Raw genomic sequence first — 24,939 nt, forward strand, 5'->3', positions numbered from 1 at the left:
AAGCAAAGAGTTTAGCAATCTAATCTGTCCATGTGTGTACTACACAACTAATACCCCTAACGGCCAGACCTTCACAGTATTTGGGACTTATCTACCACTGAGGCTAATCCTATAAAACAGTACCTCACAACTCAAAATTGAATAACTAGGCAAATTTAATGAGAGAATTATTACTGACTCATTGAAACATAACATCTTCTATTTGTATCAATCAGAGTTAACTTCATTCACATAACGCTTTGTAAGATCTCCCCGATTCGGACAAGTCCTTAATAACTTAACCAGCCAAATTACCAGTTTGATGGCCTACGTTTAACTTTAATCTTCCTGTCTGTCACTTCATGAATGTATGATAAACTTACATATTCTTTTTTTTTTTAAGATTTTTTATTTATTTAACAGACAGAGATCACGAGTAGGCAGAGAGGCAGGCAGAGAGAGAGGAGGAGGAAGCAGGCTCCCTGCCAAGCAGAGAGCCCAATGCGGGGCTCGATCCCAGGACCCTGAGATCATGACCTGAGCTGAAGGCAGAGGCTTTAACCCACTGATCCACCCAGGCGCCCCTAAACTTACATATTCTCTTTTTCTTTTTTAAAGATTTTATTTATTTATTTGACAGAAAGATCACAAGTAGGCAGAGAAGTAGGCAGAGAGAGAGGACGAAGCAGGCTCCCTGCTGAGCAAAGAGCCCAATGTGGGGCTCGATCCCAGAACCCTGAGATCATGACCTGAGCTGAAGGCAGAGGCTTTAACCTACTGAACCACCCAGGTGCCCCTAAACTTACATATTCTTGAATGATTTAATGTAATATATGTTATCTTTCACTCAAGACTGTAGACTCCTTCAAGACAAGAAATTGTTTTCATGTTCATGATCACAAGAACCATACTGAGTACAGTATCAGATAACATACATTTGTTATCTTTACTCTTCCAAACAATTGGGAGGTGGACCTTATAATTTAGTGAACAAGGAAACAGATTCTAAAAAGTTAACATGATACCTCAAAGCCAGTATGACAGTATAGACTATTTTTCAGCAAGTATTTATTCCAGTCCCCTTCTCACTATGGACTGAATGGCCTGTCAATGCAGTTTCTTAATTTCAGTGCTACTGACATTTGGGGTAAGATAATCTTTTGTTGTGCAGGGGCTTCCCTGTTCATTTTAAGATGTTCAGCAATATCCCTGGCATTTGCCTACTAGATGCCACCGGTATCTCCACCCGCTGTAGTTTTGCAGACCCAGAGTATCTCCAGATACTGTCAAATTCTGAGAGGGACAAAATCATCCACAGTGGACAATCACTGGGCTAATGCATCGTTAGCAGACAGGAGCAGAGGCCTTACACATGCTTAAGCAGTTTGGTGTGGCTCTGGTACTCCAGGGCCCTGCCGGAAGAGCACGTTCCTACTAGCTGCTGCCCCTTCAGAGTGCGCCCAGAAAGAACACAAAGATCTAAACCCACCGGCAGTTGGCATAGGTCAAGTTCAGCTAAGCCTAATCAGTAGACTCTCAGCCACCATACAATAAAGGCTGAAGAGCACAAAAACCAATGCTTGTTCTATTAAGCCAGTAAGTTTCAGAGTCGTCTATTACGGCGTATTATTATGGCAACTGTTGACAAATACAGCCGCAAAGGAGTAAAGCCAAGATTCAAAACTGAGGGCTGGCTCAAAAACCCACTATTACCCAACTATGTCAAAGAGTTTTTCTCAACAGAATTAATATCCCCACCTCCAGGATGTGTTTGGTACATAGTAGAGATGCAATAAAAGCTTGCTTTGTTAATAAATATAAATACTGAATGTGAATTTTTAGCCAATTTTCAGTTCATTTTCAATATGCTACTCTTATACCTCCAAATTAACATTTTTATAAAATAAGTTGCTATGTGCAGACGCAAAGGACAAGTTTAAAGTATAAGTTTAGCAGTATTTGAAAGAGTGAGGCTTTCACACAGATACGCACACCAAATATTTATTGTACATCTACCATTCACCAGACACCATTCTAGGCAGTGAGAATACAAAAGAGACAAAATCCTCACCCTTATGGACCTTGCATTCTAGTTAACACTTATACAGTGTAACGACATTTTCCAAGTGCTTCATGTGTATTAACTCACTTCTTCTAACTCCTTGTATACCTGTGAGAGACTTACTACCTCCTTATATAGGTGAGAAAACGGAGAACCATAAATGACAAGTAACTTGCCCAAAGTTACAAAGTAAGTTGGCAGAGCCAGTCAAGGGTCTGGGTTTGCATCCATACTTTTTAAACTACTATGTCACATGCCCCTTCAAAGCTCTAATAACAAGCAGGGATACCTGCGTGGCACAATCAGTTGAGTGTCCAACTCTTGGTTTTCGCTCAGGTGGAGATCTCAGGGACATGAGACTGAGCCAAGCATCGGACTCTGAGCCCAGTCCAAGTCTGCTTGAGATTCTCTCTCCCTTTTCCCCTCCTGCCCACACTCCCCACCAGGTTCGTGTGCATATGCTCTCTCTCTCTCTAAAATAAATGTAAAATAATAAAAGCCATTTGAGTCAAATAGGATGAATTCACAAAATCAAACCTATATACAAATGGTGTGGGTGGAAGATACAAAAAGTGAAGAAAGTCAGGAAAAGGAAGAATTCATCTTTTTTTCCACTGTGGCCAGTATCTAATTCATAATTTTGAAATAAATCTTTTCCCATTCCCCTGTTTTATTTGAGAACTATTTCCTTTTTTTCAAAAGGTGACATAAAGTTCCTAATACAGAGCACAAAACAGTTACTGCTCATTTGGTATATATTAATAACCTCAAAGAAAAATAATTCTTAAATTCTTATAACAAATATTAACTTTTTTACTTTTTCACACACGTGAGCTAGGGGGGAGGGGGCGTAGCAAAGGGAAAGGGAGAAAGAGATCTTAAGCAGACACCATGCCCAGCACGGAGCCCAAGGCAGGGCTCGATCTCAGGACCCTGAGATCATGACCTGAGCCAAAACCAAGAGTCAGACACATGAGTCACCCAGGCACCACAATTAACTTAATTCTTGTAACAGAACTCTTGTATTAAATATACCTTAAATCCCTGTAACAAAGTTAAAATTTTAAGGTATTGAAAAAATTACCTGTAAGACCACAATGGTTTAAATCCATGTCAATCCTCTTATGAATTATAACTAAATTTCTCATTTTAAAAGCTTTGTTAAAATAGATATTGTTGGATGCCAAAAGTCATCCACAACTCATAAACCCACCTACCTATTTGATATGCCCACACCTGGACATCTGACTTCAAACTCAACATGGCTACATCAGAACTGCTGAATCCCCACCTGCCCAATGGGCTCCTGCCTCAGTCTTTCTATCTTAGGAACTGGTGATTCTGTTCCTCCAACTGATCAAAACCTGCAAGTTATTCCTGACCTTTCTTCACACTCTATATCCCATGTATCAGCAAATGCTACTGGCTCTAAGTTAACAATCTATGCAGGATCCAAGAATTTCTTTTGGTATTTTTTGTTTTTGTTTTTGTTTTTTAAAAACAAAGATTTTATTATTTATTATTTGAGAGAAAGTGAGTGCATGAGAAGGAGTAGGTCCAGAAGGAGAAGCAAACTCCTCAATGAGCAGGGAGACCCATTCAGAACTTCATCCTGGAGTAGAACCTCATCCTGGAACTCCAGGATCATGACCCGAGCTAAAGGCAGTCACTTAACGCACTGAGCCACCCAAGAACCAAGAACTTCTAAGTCCTCTTGTTCAAGTTTCTCTTCTACTCCCTAAGCTAAAGTGTCCCTTTGCCCACAGCAACCAGAATGAATCTATTAAAACCGAACTCAGCCCATTACCACTCTTCAGCTCAAAACATCTTAATGGTTTCCCACTTCACTCAATAGTATCTGGAATCCCTACAGGGGCTCACAGCCCCTACATGAGATGGCCCCTCTGCTAAGTCTCTAATCTTGTATCTTACCACACTTCCCAAGCACACTCATGCCTCAGGAATTACACATGCTGGGCACTCTGCCTGGAACAGTCTTCCCCCAGCTAATTTTCATGCCTTTCTCCCCATCACGTCAGTCAGGTCTCTGCATCCCCTCCATCTTGTAAGAGATAATTTTACTATAAATACACAATCATCATTTACATGCTTAGCCCACCTTATTTTTTTCAATAGCACTGACTACACTTAAATATTCATTTGTTTATTTTCCATCTCTGCCACTGCATCATTTGCTCCGTAAGAGCAGAGGTACTGTTTAATTCACCATTATACCCACCTCCTGAACAATCCTTGGCAAAAGAACCACCTGTTACCCCACTTATTCTGTTAATAAACAAGTAAGAGCAGTGCTCCTCAAACTTTAACGTGCACCATAATCAATGACAGGGCTTGGAAGGCAGATTGCGATGCCTCAGCCCGCAGGTTTCTGATTCAACTAGTCTGGGGTAGGGCCTGAACATTTATAAGTTCCCAGAAGGCATGGATACGATCTCTGGAGACCACATATCGAGATCCACTGACCTGGACAATGTTACACCGCCTAACAGCTGTCAGCAACAGGAGCTGACCATGGCAATGAATCTCAACTGGTGGCAGACAGACAGGAACAGAGTGCAAAGTCACCTACTACTGCACCTACGCTACGAAATATATTTCTTCTCACTTAAGAGGATTGTATCAAACATGCCTTTTAAATAATGCAATATAAATATCACCTTCCCTGAACAGGACTTTTTCCAGAAGAATGCAGACCAAGCAGACCAAGATTATTTTCTCTAACAACATCCTATGATCTTATGTATTCTGTGTTAATGACTAGTGCTGAAACTTTATCTTTTAAACAAACAGATGAGAAGGTTGATATCCTTTAATGTAACACCAAACAGCAGTAGACACCAACTGGAATAGCTGCCAAATCATAATTTCCCATCTCTAGGAATCATTCCAGTCATCGAGGGTGGGACCAGAGTAATCCTGTCTAGGTTTTGTTAGTTAACCTTCCATCTTCAGTCATGGCAGACTGGTCCAAAACACATTTTCTCTGCTAAGAATCTGAAGTTTGAAGATAAAGTGTAGGAGGCACTGAAATCAAATTATGTTAAAAGCAAGGGTCTCAAAGAAAAGGCTGAATTCCTAGTGCTGAGGTTCTCAAAGCTGTCTTGTATCATGGCCCCTCTCTTACAGGAGGCTTTGTTCTCTAGCCACTTCTTTAAATCCTATGATACCCAATTACCTTCCAACAAACTCCTTGCCTACGTTGTCCAGAACTGTTTATATATGTGCAACCAAAAATACTTACAAAGTAAATATATTAGCCTTAAAGAAAATTGTATTAGAAATGCAACTTGTGAAATGTCAAAGCTTATTTCCATTATCTTTAGACAAACAGACTGTCCATATAATCAATGAATCTTACAATATACATCACATTTTGACCTCACAATACCAATTCCTTTTTGCAGAATCAATAGTTTTTCTTTCAGAATAGTTCTCTGAAACCTAGCAAAATACCAACAGTTTGCCTTTATGTATTCAGAAGGCACTGGAACCGATTATGCACATTGGAAGTACATGGTGAACCACCACCAAAAAAGAACCAAAAATTTTCTTGTGTTAAGTTCCTTATACCATGATGGAAATAAATAGAAAAACAAATTAAAACATACCAAACAGCAAGTGCTCCTCAGAAAAATAAAGAGAATTAGGTGAAACAATGAGTAGCTAGATTGCTTTAGATAAAATAGTGAGGGGAGGCTTCTCTGAGTAACATTTGGGCTAAAATCTTAACCATAACAAGAAGCCAGCCAGTACACAGCTAACATCAACATACTTAGGCTGGGAATAGACCTGACTTGTTCTGACAGCCAATGTGACTACAGTGTATTTAGGAGAGGGAATCTCACTTAAGATGAGGTCAGAGAGATATAAAGAACCATACGACATAGCGCTTTGTAACAAACAAGAGTTTGGAGCTAATTATAAATTAAGTGGTACAGGACAAGGCGGCTACTTGCAACGAGATGTTTATGGAGAGTATCTGAGGAAGAAACAGGAATGAAAAAGACAAAAAAAAAAAAAAGAAAAAATTATGAACAATGGTTATCATAAAAATTTTGGAGCTGAAAGGAAGCTTAGCAGTCACATAGTCCAACTTCTCATTTTACTGAAAGGATGACATAGCCCAGGTTGTGGCTTCTCTGAGGTCAGATTAAAAATGAGAAGAGAATTGTATTTGGTGTTCTCTGCAACATTCAGGCCAAAGCTCTTTCCGTAATTCTGGCCTCAGTATGAAATCTAAAACCAAGTCTTTACCATGCACATTTCCAAAAGTGACAACAGCAGCCATTAAATGAAAATATATCTAAAAAAATTTTTTAACTGTCCACACCAAATTAACACCTCCAGTATTAACCTTCCCTCAGATGACATTTATTTTTGTATGTCACCAGATATACCCCTTCCCAAAGTATGTAAAGCAGAAAAAGAAAAATTGAATAAGACAACAAAATATACTTACATCTGGATATTCTTTTACAGGCACATAAAGTTTCTCTTGTAACTGAACAATAGGTCCCACAGCATCAGGCAATTCTGCACTCCTTTTCTCTGTACTGCCATTTAATGTGTCATTGTACATGTCTTTCCGTACTCTGCTAATTTCTGTTAAAAGTAAAAATTTTAAATGTGTTAGACAAAAAAATATTCTTGCTAGTCGAGGGGGGAAAATAAAACAGAAGGTAGGGGAGGGTTTCATTGATAAAGTGTTAAAACTCAAAGAGTAATGAATTATTAACCTATTCTACCATTCCCTGGATTAAGTCTGTTTAACAGACTATAGCCTTAATTAATTTTCTACCAAAAATCAAATTTATCTAAACCAAATAATATATTTTATTTTTAAGAGATTTATTTTTTATTTTAGAGAATGAGCATACTGGGGGTTGGGTCTGGCAGAAGGAGAGAGAGTCCCAAGCAGCCTCCACCCTCAGGGTGGAGCCCAACTAGGGCTTCAATCTCAAAACCCTGAGATCACGACCTGACCTGAAATCAAGGGTCAGACATTTAACTGACTGCACCACCCAGGCGCCCCTATATTTTATTTAAAAATTAACTAAAGAGCCCAAGCTTTTATCCTCTATTTTAATACACCTGTTATTTTGCTTATTTCTCCATGCTTAAATGCGGCCAGTCATTCCAAACAAGAACTTTAATCAAATAAGAATGCCTATTAGACAAAACTAATGACAAAGGCTCTTTTATACTTCAGAACTAATCTGTCTGAATGACATTTTGAACTAGATCACTTCCTTAGCTATTTTAGGTATCTTTGGACTATCCAAACAGATGCCCAATAGATAACAGAGCTTTTAAGTTCAGCAGAAGTCTGAGTTTGATACACAAGTATGTTAGTCAAAGCTACAGGAAGAGAAAAGATGTCTGAGAGAGAAAAGAGGGAGAAAAGCAACATTTAAGGAATAAAGCAAAGAAGATCCAAACCACGAAGAAATGAAGGTGGGCAGCAGAAGTAGGAAAGAGAGGTGTCAAAGAAGCTGAACAGTGACAGAACGAAGAACAGGGTAATCAACAGGGTCAAAAACCACAGAAGTATGGTAAAGTAAAGAGCAAAAGAGGGTACCTTGGATTTGACCACTAAGCCACTGGTGATCAGAGAAGTTTCAAGGAAAAGATGGTTTACAGAGATCAAACTACATCAGGTTAATATATGAAATATAAGAAGAAAGGCAAGAATCTAAAGCCAATGACCTTTTAAAAAATTATTAGGACAATTCCCAGGTATATAAATATACTTCTTATAAGAAAAAATATAAAAAATCCAATGAATCAAGACTTGCACAAAGAAATCGATTAATTATCTCAAGAAGTCTTTATTAAACTTCCACACTGTGTTAGAAGATAGTCCTCTGCCCATTAGAACATACTGAGTAATAAGGGTTGTCATTACTAAATTAGCTGGATGCCTCTTTATCTCTCTCCCTATGCTAGAGATTACCTTCTTAGGGAAGAGGCTTGTGTCCATTAGTATTTAAAAGTAAAATGCCTTTTATTTTTATAATGTATTCTGACTGCCTTCCAATCATGGAATTTCAATCTACTGCTATTACAGAACTTTGAAATATAAATGCACACTTTAATTTTCTTAACTAGTTACTTATATCACTTTGCTAAATAAAACCCAATACAACAGAAAGTCATGATCGAAGGTGTTCTTACCCAGTTAGATAGCCTTAAATCAGTGAAAATACTGTATCACATACATTTTCTGCTTCAATGAGGGCAATATTCATTTTATAACACATCTTATCTCTTAAATAGTAATTTGCTTGTCAAAGCTTACCAAATGTGTATTCTGAATAGCAAATGAAATTTTTAAAAAATCAAAAGAAGGTCCCTTGGATTTACCTGCATTATAAAGGTAAGACTTCATTCCTTAAGCTCTTTTTAATACTACTTAGTTTCATAACAAACTCTTTCCTAAACATGGCCAGTATCAAAGTAGTGTTTATTTTATATTAGCATGCAACAGCAATTCTCCAATCAAGTTTTGAACCACCAAATAATTTAAACATAAATGTTTATATAATTACACAATTACAATAAATAATTAACCAAAGGACATTAGGGAAATTTAAATAAAATTATGCATATGTCTTTTAGTCCAGGTCCCTATATAAAAGCACTTTCAATATTAATTTATTACATTTAAATTTCCTCTTCCGTAACTAAGTCTTGTTATGAGGTTAGTAATGCCAACATAAAAATCCTGACAATAGCAAAAAGGAAAACTATAAATAAAATTTGCTTATAAATATAGATGCAAACATGCTATATAAACAGGCTCCACCAGCATATTTCCAGGTAAACAATTTTATCAAACTTAGAAAAACCAAGGGACTTAGAAGAAAATTCAGAAGACTAAATTAAAAAAATACATAAATACCACAATAATCCATGACCTTTACATATCCACTTAGATGATAAAATAGAAGATAATATTTACCATTTAAATTTTATTTCTATAAATATTTCTGTGATTCTCTGATTATTAACTGAAAGTTCTGAGATTCTGCTACCCATTATGGCTCCACCTCCTACAACAACACCTGGAACACAGTGGGCCCTCTGTTAATACTCGGTGCACTGGGCAGGTAGGTGGGTAAATGAGCTAGGTTCTAAGGCATTAGCGTTCAACAAGCCATGGTTTCAAGCTTTCCAAAAGTTAGTCTCATATGGGATATACATAAACTCTGAGAAAGAAACTGTGAAGCAAAGGTACAAACAATATAATTATAAATTCTAGTTTTCTTAAGATAAAAGGTTCTTCTACCATGTTTCTTTTGGTCTCAGATATACCACTCAATTTAATAATACAAATCATAAGCAACACTGTACTGACAGGAATGAAAAGACAACCAAGTCCTAGTCCTCAAATATCTTACCATCTTATTCATTGTGGGGGTCTAACCAGCTGAGTACTACCTTAATCAACAGCACCTTTCTAACCAGGAAATCATTAGCACTTCTTGCTATGTTATTGCCAATACTCAAGTCAAAACAAGTTCTGGGGAGCCTAGCAGGCTCAGCTGATGATAGAACGTGCAACTCTTGATCTCCAAGCCCCACAATGGGTATAAAGATTACCTAAAAAATAAATCTTAAAAAAAAAAGTTACCGTTTGTGTGATTTTAGATCTCTTAAACTCTCTGCACCTTTACCTCGTGTAATTAGAGGTCGCTTACTGAATGACTCAACTAAATCCAATGTTCTCCAACCTTAGTATGCAAGAACCCCATTTAATATTTTCTCCCCTAACCCCATATTTTACAAAGTTTTTTCTGCAATGCTTGCAGTACGTAAGTCCTGGCAAACAAAGGTTTTTGTTAGTTATACCATCAAGTATATCTAACCATGGTCAAAATATTACAGAAACATGTCATGGGTATGGGTAGTGCTTTAGTTCCTTTGTAAGTGGTAGACTTACAAGTGTTCATTTATGAAACATGGAAGTGCTTCATAATTAATATATTTTATACTACAGACCCTTGAATAACACAGTCTGTACTACACAGGTCCACTTATATCCAGATTTTTTTTCAATACAGTACTGTCAACATATTTTCTCTTCCTTAAGATATTCTTATTAATATTTTTTCTCCAGCTAACTTTTATTGTAAGAATACAGTATATAATATATATGGCATACAAAATATGAATTAATTGACTGTTTATATTATTCGTAAGGCTTCCAGTCCACAGCAGACTATTAGTAGTTAAGGTTTTGGGGAATCTAAAATTATATATGGATTTCTGACCATGAGGGCAGTCAGTGCCCCAATGCCCTGTGTTGCTCAAGAGTCAATTGTATTAACTTTTGTTGTATCAAACACTGCATGATAATGCTCAAACATCTCATCCCCACAATATCCTCATCAACCTACAACTGTGGCTCAGAGCACCGGACGTTCAGAAGCATTTGTTTAATCACCTAGCATAAAAATTCCCATTACAATAATCCCAGAAATCCTCACTATCAGGACAACTTGTTTAAGACATCTCTGAAGTTATTAGAGTTTACAAATTTTACTGAGTCAAAATCATTCCTAAAAATTCTCCCACTTACCCCCATTCAACACTGCAAAGGTCTTTAAACAGATGCAATGCCTTGTTCCTACGACAAAAATACTTGGAACAGTTCTGTATGTGAGTACCTTCTTCTCTGAGCTATGTAATAATACGGTTTTATACCTTTTCACTCATTCAGACACACTCCCATATATCTATGTCCTTTAAAATGGAAAATCCTTCCCTGAAACACATCCTTCCCTGACAAATGAGAAGAATGCAGATAGGCTGCTTACTTCCAATCCCAAACACTCCAAGTCCACAGTGTGCTTAAGAACACCTTTCTTTCTTTGATGAACATAACACGTGACACAAATGGTGGTGCTAAGCCAAGCTTTCACCATTCCATACTTCCACAACTGTTTGTTTAGATACCGAGTATTTTTTCCTGGTTGTTTTCTACTAGACAAATTCCTTCCAACTGTGAATCTATCAGCTGACATCCTTTAGGGATGACTCTTCTGGCTAAAGGATCCAACAAACTGCACTTTCCTAGTACACACATTTCTGCAGCTTGCATACTGAAATACAGGCATACCTTATCAACTACCTGCTGAAATCTCAAGCCACACTAGGACCCAAACCCACTCTGGTTCTGCTAGTTTAAACAGGAAATAGTCTGTTTTGGATTCCACAGGTTGCATCAGCAACTTCAGAACGCAAACCTTTCAGCTTTTGGGAGTATTCACCTTTCCAGCACTCAGGGTCCTCTAATTTTTCATGTTCTCTAAAACTGATATTTGGTTATAACTTTTTTTTTTTCAAATTCCCATATCCTGAAAACTACTTTTGTTTAAGACTGAAAATTTGTTTCAGTCATATTACTTAGTGTCTCCTTACAGTTCTCTGTTTAACAATCCTGATTTTTCCCTTTTTATTTTATTTAAGATTTTATTTATTTATTTCACAGAGATCACAAGTAGGCAGAGAGGTAGGCAGAGAGAGAGGGCGAAGCAAGTTCCCCGCTGAGCAGAGAGCCCCATGCAGCTCGATCAATCCCAGGACCCTGAGATCATGACCCTGGCAGAAGGCAGAGTAGCGTTAACCCACTGAGCCAGCCAGGTGTCCCTATTTTTCCCTTTTTTAAACTCAATCATCAGTCAGTGAATTCTGCTCCTAAGAAGAAAAATAGTCACCGCACAGTTCTCTTCTATGTGACCTGTTAATATTACATCACCTTTTCCCCTAATTTACCTAATTCACCAAAAAACTAAAACCTTTGCTTTAAAATCATTCTTATCATTTCATAAGGCTCAGCTCATTTTTGCCTTTGGCACTTTATCCCCATGACTCTTTCATTATATCTGAATCACTATTTGTGCATCCCATCCTCTGCCACCTTAAAATTTTGCACATTTTTAAAATTTCTGAATTATTGGATTAACTAACATATCAATCTCTCTGTGGGAAAGTAATATCAGAAATAAGGATAACTTGAAGAACTATTAAAGAACAGAAAAATAAAGGCTGAGAAATCTAAGTTATAAAATTAAGTAGTTATTTCCCAAGACAGATACATAATGGCTATGTAGAAATTTAATACTACAATGCTGTTAGACTGGAAAAAGACTTGAATATAACCCTATTTACTGACTGGTTTTAGAATTTTTTCAACAAAATTAAAACAAGAAAATAAAAATTAGGAAATGAAATATGAAAAATATTTACTGGCTCAAGAGTACATAAAAAACCTATTAATGATATGCAAATAATATAAAAATAAAATGCATTAAATTATTTTCAGAATTTTAACAATAAATTAAAAGACAATTTTTTAAACACTGAAAACATTTTCACATAAAACACATTTTATACCCAGTGTTGTGGTAGCTAATTCCAATTGTTCAACTGGTCTGCTGCTATCATTTTATTCGGGCATCTGTTTGCTTTTTCTTTGAGCCTTACATTTAAAATCAAGCAAAAAACTATCTTATCATTATAATACAGCTGGACCTAAAAATACAGAAAGAAATGAGAATGTTACACTGTCATTTGACCATTACTGCCTTGTTTTTAAAATTAATGCTTTCATTAATTTATTCAGTGAAATAAGAGCTACTTACTTATAAAAATATGTTTTGATGTACACAGTAAAAGTTTTATAAGTGAAGTTAAAATGACAGCTTTCATCATTTCAACTGAAATTTAAATAGGCTCTATCATTTCCTCACTATCTGCTGGACATTAATCTGGCACAGGAACATAAAAAGCAAAGGAAGATTTTATTTATTTTAAGGTCTTAATTAACAAATCCCTACACTCTATCCACAAGAAACTTACTAAATCTTAAAACAATAATATTAGCAGTCTATTTATAACCAAACACCAGTTTAGGTGATGGCTGTTAAGTACTTAGAGGGAACAAAGATCTCCTATAAAAAGTAACCTCTAATTCAGCTTTTACTAAATACAGGGAAAGTTTTGAAGATAGTTTGAATAGGGCAAAAATAATGTAACTTCACTGTACTTACTTTAAAAAGCCACACCCACAAGGTACAGAAAGAAAATAATTTAAAACACAGGCTAATAGAGACTACACAACATTTAGTAAAATGTGTTTAGCTTACTTGAATAATCAAATAAGCCCAATTTAACATGGAGGAAATTGCTCAGAAACTGCCCCCTGCCCAAAAAAATCAAGCCATCAATAATTCTCTAATGGGACCTGACTTGGGGTATTGAACTCACAACCATAAGCAAAAAAAGAAAAACTACAAAATTAGATTTAACATCATAGCTTTCCCTTGGATTGGTCTGGCAATTTAATGTAACAATTGTGTAAAGTTGTGGATAAATTTTACAAAAAAAAAAAAAAAACAGCAAAGGTCTTAAAAAATGTCCATCCTGGGGCACCTGGGTGGCTCTGCGGGTTAAGCCTCTGCCTTCGGCTCGGGTTATGATCTCAGGGACCTGGGATCGACTGAACCCACATCGGGCTCCCTGCTCAGTGGGGAGCCTGCTTCCCCCTCTCTCTGCCTGCCTCCCTGCCTACTTGTGATCCCTCTCTCTCACTGTCAAATAAATAAATAAAATCTTAAAAAAAAAAAAAGTCCATCCTAATTCCATAATTGCTCTCAGCAGCAGTTTTATATCATGGAATATATCATGGACAGACACACAGAAGTCAAAAAAAGGATGTAAGTATTAACAGTAATAATCTCTGGAAGATGGATTTATAGGGACTATTTTTGGCTTTCACATTAGATTCACATAAGAATTTTTTTCTTTTTTTACTTCCATAAAATAGTAAAGATAGTTTCATTAGGATGTTAGGAAGTATTTTAAGTCATAATGTTGTATATAATACTGGATTATAATTAAAGGATTAAGTCACTGACTCCCAACAATAAAAATAAACTACAAAGACCTATTTTTTTAACATGAGCAGCTTCCACCATGCTAAAACACTTTATATATGAATTATTAAATGATTCTCGCCATAATGTGAAGTAGACAGAATACCCACTTTATGAAAGAAACAAATAAAGGGGAAAAAAATAGGGCTCAGAAATTTAAGAAACGGTCCAGTGTCCCAGCAAGACCAACCAACTTTTTATTTAGAGTTTCATTAAAGACTTTCTGGAACAAGAAACCCTTAAATCTTACTTTAGAAGATGGTAATTCGAGAATGGAAAATAGGAAAATGGAACAAACCAACTTTTAGTTTATTGCCAGATATGTTCTAACAAGTTCAGTCCACTGTTTTACTGGTGACTGCAAAAAAGACCGCACTCCTCCTCTTGCATGCTAACAAAACACAGCTTCAGTGGGTGAACTCTAGGCCTAAGTGCCTGGAAAAGTGACAATCCTGAATGAATAAATGCATGTTGCTGGCATATAAAGAAGGCAAAATAGGCCATTACGAAGAACAGAAACGACGGGGGAAGGCATTTTTTTTTAAGTGAATAAAAACCAATAATTTAATTGGAATAGGCATCCTTTCTCATTTAAACTGAATTTTGTTTGGAAGTCATTTTAAACATGGCTAGTTTTATATGTTATACTTCAAGGATTTTTTTAAGAAAAATACTGCCTTGGGGTGCCTGGGTGGCTCAGTGGGTTGATGCCTCTGCTTTCGGCTGGGTTCGTGATCCCAGGGTCCTAGGATGGAGTCCCGCATCGAGCTCTCTGCTCAGCGGGGAGCCTGCTTCCCTTTCTCTCTCTCTGCCTGCCTCTCTGCCTATTTGTAATCTCTGTCTGCCAAATAAATAAATAAAATCTTGAAAAGAAAAATATTGCCTTCTCGTCATTTAGTTTTTTAAAAATAAACAGGGGAAACCAATCCTTATCTCTATATAATAATCACTGCATTAAAATTTACATCTGAAGGTTAAGAAACCTAGTTAAGAAACACCATTAATGCAGAGCCGAAGAAGATGCAGTAATAAACCAGCAGACACTACTGGGATCCAGGTAAAAAGTTAATACTTGAGAATCTAGCTATTCTTATTAATAACTCTTTTCCCAACCCTTTTAATATTTCTTAAAGAACAGAAACAAATTCCTAACAATGGAAAATGGGTTCCCAACATACATGGGTAGATTTTACCATATACTTCCACATGCCTTTGAAATGTTTAAGCATCTCAATACATTAACTTCTTAAAAATAAATGCTTGCCTCAGAAGATTTTACTGATAACAACAGTAACAGGTTAATATCCATGAGAGCACAATGACATAAATAACTGAATAAACAAATACAAGAAGGAGAAGTGGCAGATCTTCCTTACAGAATTCCCAGTTAAGATGGATATAGAAAATCACCGTTAGAAAACCACCAGGGTAGTTAAGTATCACAGATAAGAACTACTCAATGGGTACTGCTAAAATGAGTTTAAAGAAAAAAAATGAGAAACAGCGTTCTCTGTTCAGAGTATCTCCCCATAAGTCATTTACTAATTATGAAGAAAAAAAGCAATTAACCATCCAGTGGAGAAACCTGGCACAGTCCACCTTAACCAGGTGATCGAATACTATCACCAATAAGATACATACTAGCATGACAAACTGAGGAAGGCCAAATGGTAATTTTGTTGTTTTCTTGCCAAATATGCACAACCTTAATCTAATGACGAGAAAACATCAAACTAAATTTGAATAGTATTCAAACTAAAATTGAATAATATTCTACAAACTAAATGACCAGTTATCTTCAAAAATATCAAGAAAGACATCATGAAAGAATGTGACACTGTCACAGACTGGTGGATACCGCAGGGACATCACTACTAAATACTGTGTGCAATTATGGATTGGACCCTGTACCAGAAAAGGATGTGAATAGGAAATTGGTGAAGTCTGAGTAAGAGCTATAAATTAGCTAATAATATGATATCTATGTTAACTCCCCAGTTCCCCTAATTGTACTACGGTTATATGAGTTCTTACCATTAACCTCTGTGCTGTAATTCTATTTTTGTATAAGTCTAAATTTGCTGCATAATAAAGTTTCTGCTTTGGCCTCAGAGTTATTTATCCTCATTGAGGGGGGACAGTTGAGGGAGAGAATGAAAGCCATGCAAATGTCTTACTTTTCTAGTGTTTGAAAAAATAAAATGCCTGCTTACCAATAAAACTGAGGATCTCAAAGTCATTAAGAATAAGCTCTTTAATTCAAAATAATCTTTCAGATTTTAACAGTTACTGCTTAAAAAACCCAATGTACTTTAAACGAGCCTTAAGAACCTTAAGACTACAATCCATAAACAATAATCTTTCCATAAGCACAGAACCTCTCTTAATAACCACAAGTAGTAAGGGGAAAAAAAGCACTGGCCATCCATTTATGGAACCTAAATTTTATTTCTGACCCCCTACAGGATCTAGCTGTGTGGCTTTGAATTTAACCCTCTGGGTCTCGGTTTCCTCCTCTGTAAAATCAGGTTAGACCGGATCAGTACTATTGATCAGGAGGAGTCTGGGCACCTTCCTGTTTCCTCTGAGAACCTCATTTTGTGCCCTCTGTGTATCATCAATACCCCATAGGAAAGGGCTGCCTAAACTCAACAACCAATCAAAAACCACAGACAGTCAAACCTACTCTTTTCAGAATTTACATTTCAAAATATCCTAAACTAATCGTCAACAGGATTTATTTTAAGTAATATCCTTGGTAAAGCACCAAATCGTCATATAACCAGCTTTACTATTTATTTTTGTGGGAGGTAAGGAGAGGTCCGCCCTATGCATCTTATCCTCCTCAAGCTCTAAATTACTTAGGGCTTTAAAAGGAATCTGGTAAATGAGTGAAAATAAAACAGAACTCCCAAAAATTTTGAAGGAATTATGTCTGTGTAGGGGGAGAGGTGGAGATAGGTTGCTTTTCCTACCTAACAATTTATCTGATTTTTAATTATCCTTCTCAATTATATTCCAAATTCCTCCTAAGCTCAATGGAGGAAAAACTGAAGATCACTAATCACACATCCCTTGTGTATCTGAACATCATCTTAATTCCACAAACTGAAGCAAATCAATGTCCAATGACATTCACATTTGTTATAGCAGCCCATGTACATGAGAAATCCCTCATACTAAAAAAGCAAAGGAGTTTTATTAAGCTATAATAAACAATCTACTATATATGATATTCCAAAGGTCCTTTATAGCAAGCACTGAGATTGAATTTAAAAACTTCCAACTTTGTAACAAGAGCAACATACACAATACCTTCAGTTGTCAACATAATTGATACTGAAAACATTATTTTAACATGGTATTTTAATATGATCCCCTTTAATGAAACAAAAGTTGGTTTACTTTACAAAAAAAGATTCAGAAAATCTAATGTTGCCTATGCTACCGGCTACATTGACTACCTTTTTACTGCCTCTTAAAAGTATACATTTTACTATCTTATAAAAATACTCTTAGAATGCAACTTTAATAGTAGTTTATAAAATGCAGAATACAGCACTCTCCTGAGATCATAAAAGCTTAATTTATTAGAACAGAAACTAAATGTTATCATATAAAAATATTACCAAAATAATACAAGAAAAATCCTGGTCAAAGACATTCCTGAACTCCCAAATGCCTGTATCCAACTGTCTTCTAAACATGTCACCTCGACTCACTTAAAACCAAACTCCTATCTGTCCCAAATGTGCTCCTCCTGATCTCAAAAACTGGCCAAGTCCATTCTCTCACACATCATACCCAATCTATCAACAAATACTACTTACTCATCTTCTAAAATATACCCAGAATCCCACTGACCTTCCCCCCAACCCACCACCCACCTAGTTCCAGCCACAATCATCTCACCTAACCCAGTGAAATTACCTAACTGGTCTACCCCATCTCCACCACTGTCCCTGTCAGCCTAGTCTCTATTTTCCAGAGTTAGCCTGTTCAAGTCCAAGTGACATGTCACTCCTTTGCTCAAACCTCTCTAAGGGAGTTGTCGGTCATTATTTTTTGGTCTCAGGACTCAATGCGTAGTTACAAAAAAAAAAAGTTGTGACAGTTACACTTGTTAATATTTAACCATACTACAAATCAAAACCAAAAAGTATCTCAATTCCTCGTGATTTACTTTAACGTATAGTAAACCCCATTACATTTTGACAAAAAAACACTTTATCCAACAAAACAGTGAGGAGAGATACTGTTCTATTTTTGCAAACTGTTTAAATGTCTTTCTTAATAGACACAATGGAATTCTCATTTTTTCCCTCCAATCTTTTTCGGATTTCAATCCATTGCAGTATCACACAGCATATAGCCTCTGAAACACTCCACTATAAACTCAAGTGAGAATGAGAATAAAAAAGTCAAAAAAGGGACGCCTGGGTGGCGCAGTTGGTTGGACGACTGCCTTCGGCTCAGGGCGTGATCCTGGAGTCCCGGGATCGAGTCCCACATCGGGCTCCCAGCTCCATGGGGAGTCTGCTTCGCTCTCTGACCTTCTCCTCGCTCATGCTCTCTCTCACTGTCTCTCTCTCTCAAATAAATAAATAAAATCTTTAAAAAAAAAAAAAAAAAGTCAAAAAAAACTTGCTGTTATGAAAATAGGTAGACCTCACAGACTCCTGAGAGACTACCCAGACCACATTTCACCAATGCTCTAATGACCTTCCATCTCAATTAGTGGAAAAGCCCAGGTCCTCACAGCAGCTCCCCTTTACCCTCCCCCCCCTTACCTTTCAGACCTCCTCTCCTAACCAGTTGACCACCATCCCCCTTCACCCTCCAAGCCTCATTCATAGCCACAGCCACACAAGGAACTGCAGGTCCTGGCCTCACTGTTTTGCACGGACTCTTCCCTCCTCCTGGAAAGCTATTTCCCAGGGAGCAGTATGGTTCACTCTATTAACCCCTTGAAATCACTGTTCTAACATCAATTTTTCAAAGAGGCCCACCCAGATCTCCCTATTTAAAACCACAACCTGCTTCAATCCATCCAAAACACTGCTATCTCCTTTACCGGCTCAGTGTACCCTCAGAACCTATATTGTCTAATATATCATAGAACATACTGATTGCTTATTGCCTGTCTCCTACAAGAATGTAAACTCCGGAAGGACAGACAGCTTTGCTTTTTGTCTTTTGCTATATTCCCAAGGATCTGTATCCTTGGGGAAAAAACACCTTTTGAACAATATTGGCAGGACAATTAGTACAAAAACATACAAAGCTACAAAAACATGCTTGAAACTTCACTCGAGCATCAGTAAGTTACTAGCTTCACGACTTACAGAAATGCACTCCTCTTCTCAAAAGGGCTTGCTGTATTTATTCAGGATTTGTGAAAATCTAAAACACTTAGTTAATAACATATGTTCATTATATCAGTGTTAAATTCCTCTGGTGTGTTTTAGATAAAATGACAAGATAAAACACACAAGCATCTAAATGAATGGGCTTAGTTTTTAAAAAACCCTAACCCATAAGAATAAGACTGCCCCTTACCAAGACTGCACCAAAGGGGTTATAAGTGATTCATTCCCCTTGAAAATTTTTTAATAACCTCTAATATTTATGATCAGCAAAGTTTACAGTCTGTTCAAGGCTTATTTAGTAAAAATAATAGGGAAAGCAGTGTCAGAATACAGTAAAAGCCACATAAAAGAGGGAGAAAGGTAAGAATATAGAAATGGGAGATACAGATAAAAAAGAGGGAAAAGCAGAGAGATACATACAGTAATGAAGGAAAGAAAGAACAGTATAATCTAAATTAAAACTAGAATGATAGTCTCATTTAAGCTCTGAAGGGACTAGCTGCACATACTTCAACCACATGGTCTACATTTACTCTATCATTTATAAGGACCATCGAAGATAACTCTACACCTAAATTTCTGAATTTCATAGAAAAAGTTCTTTCAACTAGAATGCATTTGTAGAGTCTCTGGCAGATTCTCAAACTGCAATTATTCACCGACTATATCCTATTTTTCTATGGTATCAGGCACTGTGTTTGGTGCTAGGCTGACCCTGGTAAGCAAAGTGATTCCTGCCATCACAATTCTTCTGGTAGTAAGAACTGGTTTCTATGTAAATAGATTAGAAGGTTAGAAGTGACTGACAATGAGGCTAAGCATCCTGGGACATAAATACCAGGACCTGAACATTAGACGAAGCAAATATTTTTAAAGAGTAAGCCAGAGTTCTATGGTTCTATGGTTTCTTTTGATTCCACAGTAGATGAGATCATGCCAGGGAAAGCTGGATTCTATAAACAATATAAACAATCACTTTAATTATTAAGAAGGAAAGGAGAATAAAAGCAGAAAAAAATGATGTATATTTATCACTCTAATGACACCTCTAATGACACACATTTATGTTGATGGTGCTAATAAATGAAAAAATGCTTAAAACATGCTTCTGTCCCCTTCAAGGATTTTTTTCCAAACCTCAGTTTTCTGACTTCTAATCCATCTCTGTAGTGGATTGCTATTTTTAGTAATGACTGTAATTATCCAGGCAAATACTTCTGTTTTTCTCACCCATGGTACTTTTTCATTTACTCAAAAACTTCTCAAAGGCAAAGGTCAATGAAGAGTTGCGTATTTTAGAACAGTCATGCTAAGGTTTAAAGATGTGGAAGTTACTATGCAAATTAGGTATTTGTTTCTTAAAACCAATACAAATTTTTTCGTGGAAAGTACGTAATGAACAGAATTTCTAAGAAACCAAAGTTCTATCTTCACCAAGGCCTGCCTCAGTAGGAGCAAGTGGAAAATTACTGATATAAACCAACATCTCAAAGCAACCTATTTCAAAAAGCACTCCACAAAACCCATCACACTGGAAAATGAATAAAATTCTTTCACTAAAAATCAAGTCCTCCCTAATTGTGGTTTAAAACTGAACACTTCTAGGAAGAATAAGTACAGCAAGATGTATGTATCATCTTTTGTTGGAGAATTTCACAGGCAACAGAAGAGTAAGATGTACATTAGCACTCCCCAGCTCACCTTTTTTTTTTTTTTTTTAAGTGAGGAAGTAGAAAAGGCCATGAAGTTTTTCAAAATCAAGCCAATTCACAGGTGCCAGAAGGCATTTGTAGTAACCTGCAGTAAGAGGTGTATCAGTGTATCAAGATTTAAGAAAAAGTGAACCCACTTTCAGAATGTCAGTATTAAATGGAACAAGCTCTGAAAGAAACTTAAACATACGTCCTGCATTCTCAATATATTGTTTTTCTCTTATAAAAAGAATGACAATGTCAAATAAAGCAAGCTATTAACACAATCAATAGACCATCACCTTTCTCACAGCTGTAGCTACAGCTGCTAAAGAAAAAACTCCAAGTCTCCAGGTCTTTGTGCAGAACTAACCTAGTAACAGTTCAAAAGTCAGATAAAATTTTATTTTTAAAAACAATTACCTAACAGCTGACTATAAAATTGTAAATAATGATCTGTGACAAAGAAAAAAACTGCTAAAAATGCGATCTTTGATAAAAACTATTGTACTATCTCAGTCTGACTCCATTTCATTTATAAAATGGACTTCTTCCCATCTCACAGGACTGCTGTAAAGATTAAATGAGGTAATGAATATGTATTTATAAAGAGTGCCTACTACATAAATTTAAGTATGTTCATATCATCTTTACTAATGACAATTGTGATATAAAACCATATATCTGGAAATCCTGTTATATTGACAGGTATGTCTGAAAGACAGTAACTGCTAATTTAATGAGTATCTGCTACCTGAAATCCGGACTTTTCCCAGACTACAGACATACAGAAAACACAGAGTAAAGGCACCTACCAACAAATACTCTGCAAATGACTTCTCCATATGTAAATTTATCATACGTGGCAAAGTGGAAGTAGAAAGTAATAAAGATACAGTTTAATTTTTCCAACTCACTTTTACTAAGCACCTCCTCAAACAGTCAACCATGTTTTCTAGAAAACCATGCTAACTACTCAAATACAAATACCACAAGTATATTCAACTTACTAAAAATGACCCTTAAATACTTGAAGCAGATATTCTCTACAGCACCTTCCCAGAACACACTTTAGAAAAGGTTAAGAGCTCTTTGCATCAGGATCTGACCTGCTTTGGTTTAACCATTTGTTTAAGATTACTTTTTACCTCAAATAAATAATTTGGGGAAAGAAAAGTTAGAGACACAGTTTGGCCTACAAATACATATTTGCGTAACTACAATTTAATAACTTAAAATAGAGGAACAAAAACAAAACAATACAAAAAGATCACGTCTTACACACTGTCACCTTGAGAAACCACAATATTACTGCAAACACTCCCCTTATTTCACTCCTCTGTGACAATCCATTACTTGAGCTAATTCAGTGATGTAACTGTAAAAAACACAGGATTCTAAAATCATTTCAGGAAAACTTAGAATTTTATCTTAGATGCTTCAGGTGTTTCCGATTCTGGCATAAACAATCTTGAACTAAACTGTGCCTACCTTTATCACAATAGTAGATTTGGATGTGAATTTAAACATGTCACAAAAAAACCCTTTTAAGAACATAAACTCCCACCAGTAACTATGGAATTTGAATTTTGTATCGGCTTATAAATAACGAATTAAAACCATCTCACTACAGAAAAGTGACTTTAATGAAATAGTTACTATATATATACACATGTGTAGACACACATACTACTATCAATAAAATTATATATGAATTATATATGCTGTACTTATACACATGTGTAACATTAAAACATTAAATATATTACCAAACTATATTAACTTAAATATGTATACAATTCATAGATATTCCATATGTCTTATTCTAGCTTCATTTTGAATGTTAAAATTTTTAATTTTTTCTGAAATTGAAAATATAGCTTTCCACATACTGATTTACCAATCAGGAACATTAGAATTAAAACAATTATACTGTATTTCTCTCATGAAGGCCTAGCTTAAAGAATATTTATCTTTAGGCTGATCTCTGAATTCTTTTTTTTTTTTTTTAAAGATTTTATTTATTTATTTGACAGACAGAGATCACAAGCAGATAGAGAGGCAGGCAGAGAGAGAGAGAGAGGAGGAAGCAGGCTCCCCGCTGAGCAGAGAGCCCGATGTGGGACTCGATCCCAGGACCCTGAGATCATGACCTGAGCCGAAGGTAGAGGCTTAACCCTCTGAGCCACCCAGGCGCCCTGAATTCTTAACTTGCCACAGCCTACTTAAGCCAAACTGTCTCAGTGATAAGAAAACAGAGGTACTGATTTACTTTAAGATTTTATCTATTTATTTATTTGAGGAAGAAAGAGAGCAGAACAGGGAGAGGAGCAGAGCAAGAGGGACAAGCAGACTCTGCACTGAGTGCAGAGCGCCACACGGGGCTTTATCTCAGGACCCCAGGATCATGACCTGAGTAGAAATCTAGAGTCATGCGCTTAACCAACTGAGCTACCCAGGCACCCCGAGAGGTGCTGATTTACTTTAAACTTTGTAAATGTCAGAGATGGCTAAACATTCTAATTTATCTTCAACAACACATGGAGGCTTACTTCTCACATGGCTGTATCAAAATCAATCTAGCACTTAAAATAACTTAAAGTACTTTCAATGACAACTGGAACTTATTTCAACAAGAAGTAATACTATTTCTCGAAGGTTTTTATACCTTCAATCTCATATGTACAACCTCAATAAACTGTTTTCTAAGTATCGATAACCTGTACAACTTTTTTCTTCTTTCTACTCTTGCATTTTCCAGGCATCAAATATTAAATTCCCACCATTTTACTTCAAAATTAAACATTTCTATTATCCTGTGCTTAAAGAGAACAGACTTACCACAGCTATACTCCTATTAATTTTCTGGATAGCATGGCATATTATATAATCTATTAATCAGGTTACGTATCCAAGTAAAATCTAACAGCCTCCCAGAAGTAGTCCTCAATTACCCTTAAAACCCAACAGTTTCAGTTAGTATACTAGGAAATATTATTTTTATATTTTACATTAACATCTTTCACTTTAAATATATATTTACCAACCTTCGAGTAAGTCTCACTTTACAAAGTCACAACTAATTCTCTGAATTTGGACAGAGACACCTGTTAACAAATATATGTACCATGGGAGGAAAGTGTACACCAAAATGCATGGTACAATATACCAAAAATTCAGGATAAAACACTCTGAATATGTTGAATCAAGGGTTACGTTATTCTTAGAAATGACAAGCATTAGTCACCTAGAGTAAAAACTGACAAAGTCCAGATTTCCCATAATAGAAATTCTACCATTGTGTTTAAATACTGTAATATAAACTGTTTAAATATAATATAAAACAGTTAAGACTGATAGTTTATATGACCTATCAACTGAATGTTACTTATAAACCCAGAGTGTTCTGCATCCTTTAAGACTGTAGTTCATCACACAAATGGCAGAAACATAAATTACACAGCATAGCACCATAAATGTAGTAAGTGGATTTCAATTCATTAGGCATATCATGTGCTGAAATATAAAAAAAAAAAATCAGCAATGTTTTAGGCATTTAATGAAATACAAAAATGCATGTGGTTAAGGCTTTGACGTACAAAGGGTAAGCAACTTTAAAACAACCATCTTTAGATCTTAAATAGAATGCTCAAGTGTCATTCATCTGAACTAAGCAGGCCAAGCAAAATATCCTCTGATTCCTATGTTCTCCTCAATGTCGAAATGGGTGGATAAATTTAAAGCCTGTTCCCTCAAGAGTTGCTTTATAGGCAATTTTCTCCCAGTATCAAGGTCTGCAATTTCCATTTGGCTGCCAGTTTGCGATTAAATTCATCACCTTTATTATAAAAATGTGCTTTACTCCATGGCCCGCTGCA

At 36.2% G+C, this 24,939-nt stretch overlaps 1 protein-coding gene across 6 annotated transcripts in view; it reads right to left on the reverse strand.

Annotated features, from left to right (window-relative positions):
- Positions 1-24,939, reverse strand: part of QKI (QKI, KH domain containing RNA binding) — a 160,857-nt gene that overhangs the window by 117,458 nt on the left and 18,460 nt on the right. For all 6 annotated transcript variants that reach the window (XM_044242560.1, XM_044242545.1, XM_044242536.1 and 3 more), the window contains exon 2: positions 6,522-6,664. In XM_044242560.1, coding sequence (XP_044098495.1) covers positions 6,522-6,664 — 143 coding nt within the window. The remainder of the gene's footprint in view (positions 1-6,521; positions 6,665-24,939) is intronic.

This window comes from Neovison vison, chromosome 1, assembly GCF_020171115.1.
Source record: "Neovison vison isolate M4711 chromosome 1, ASM_NN_V1, whole genome shotgun sequence".
Classification (NCBI taxonomy): Eukaryota; Metazoa; Chordata; class Mammalia; order Carnivora; family Mustelidae; genus Neogale; species Neogale vison.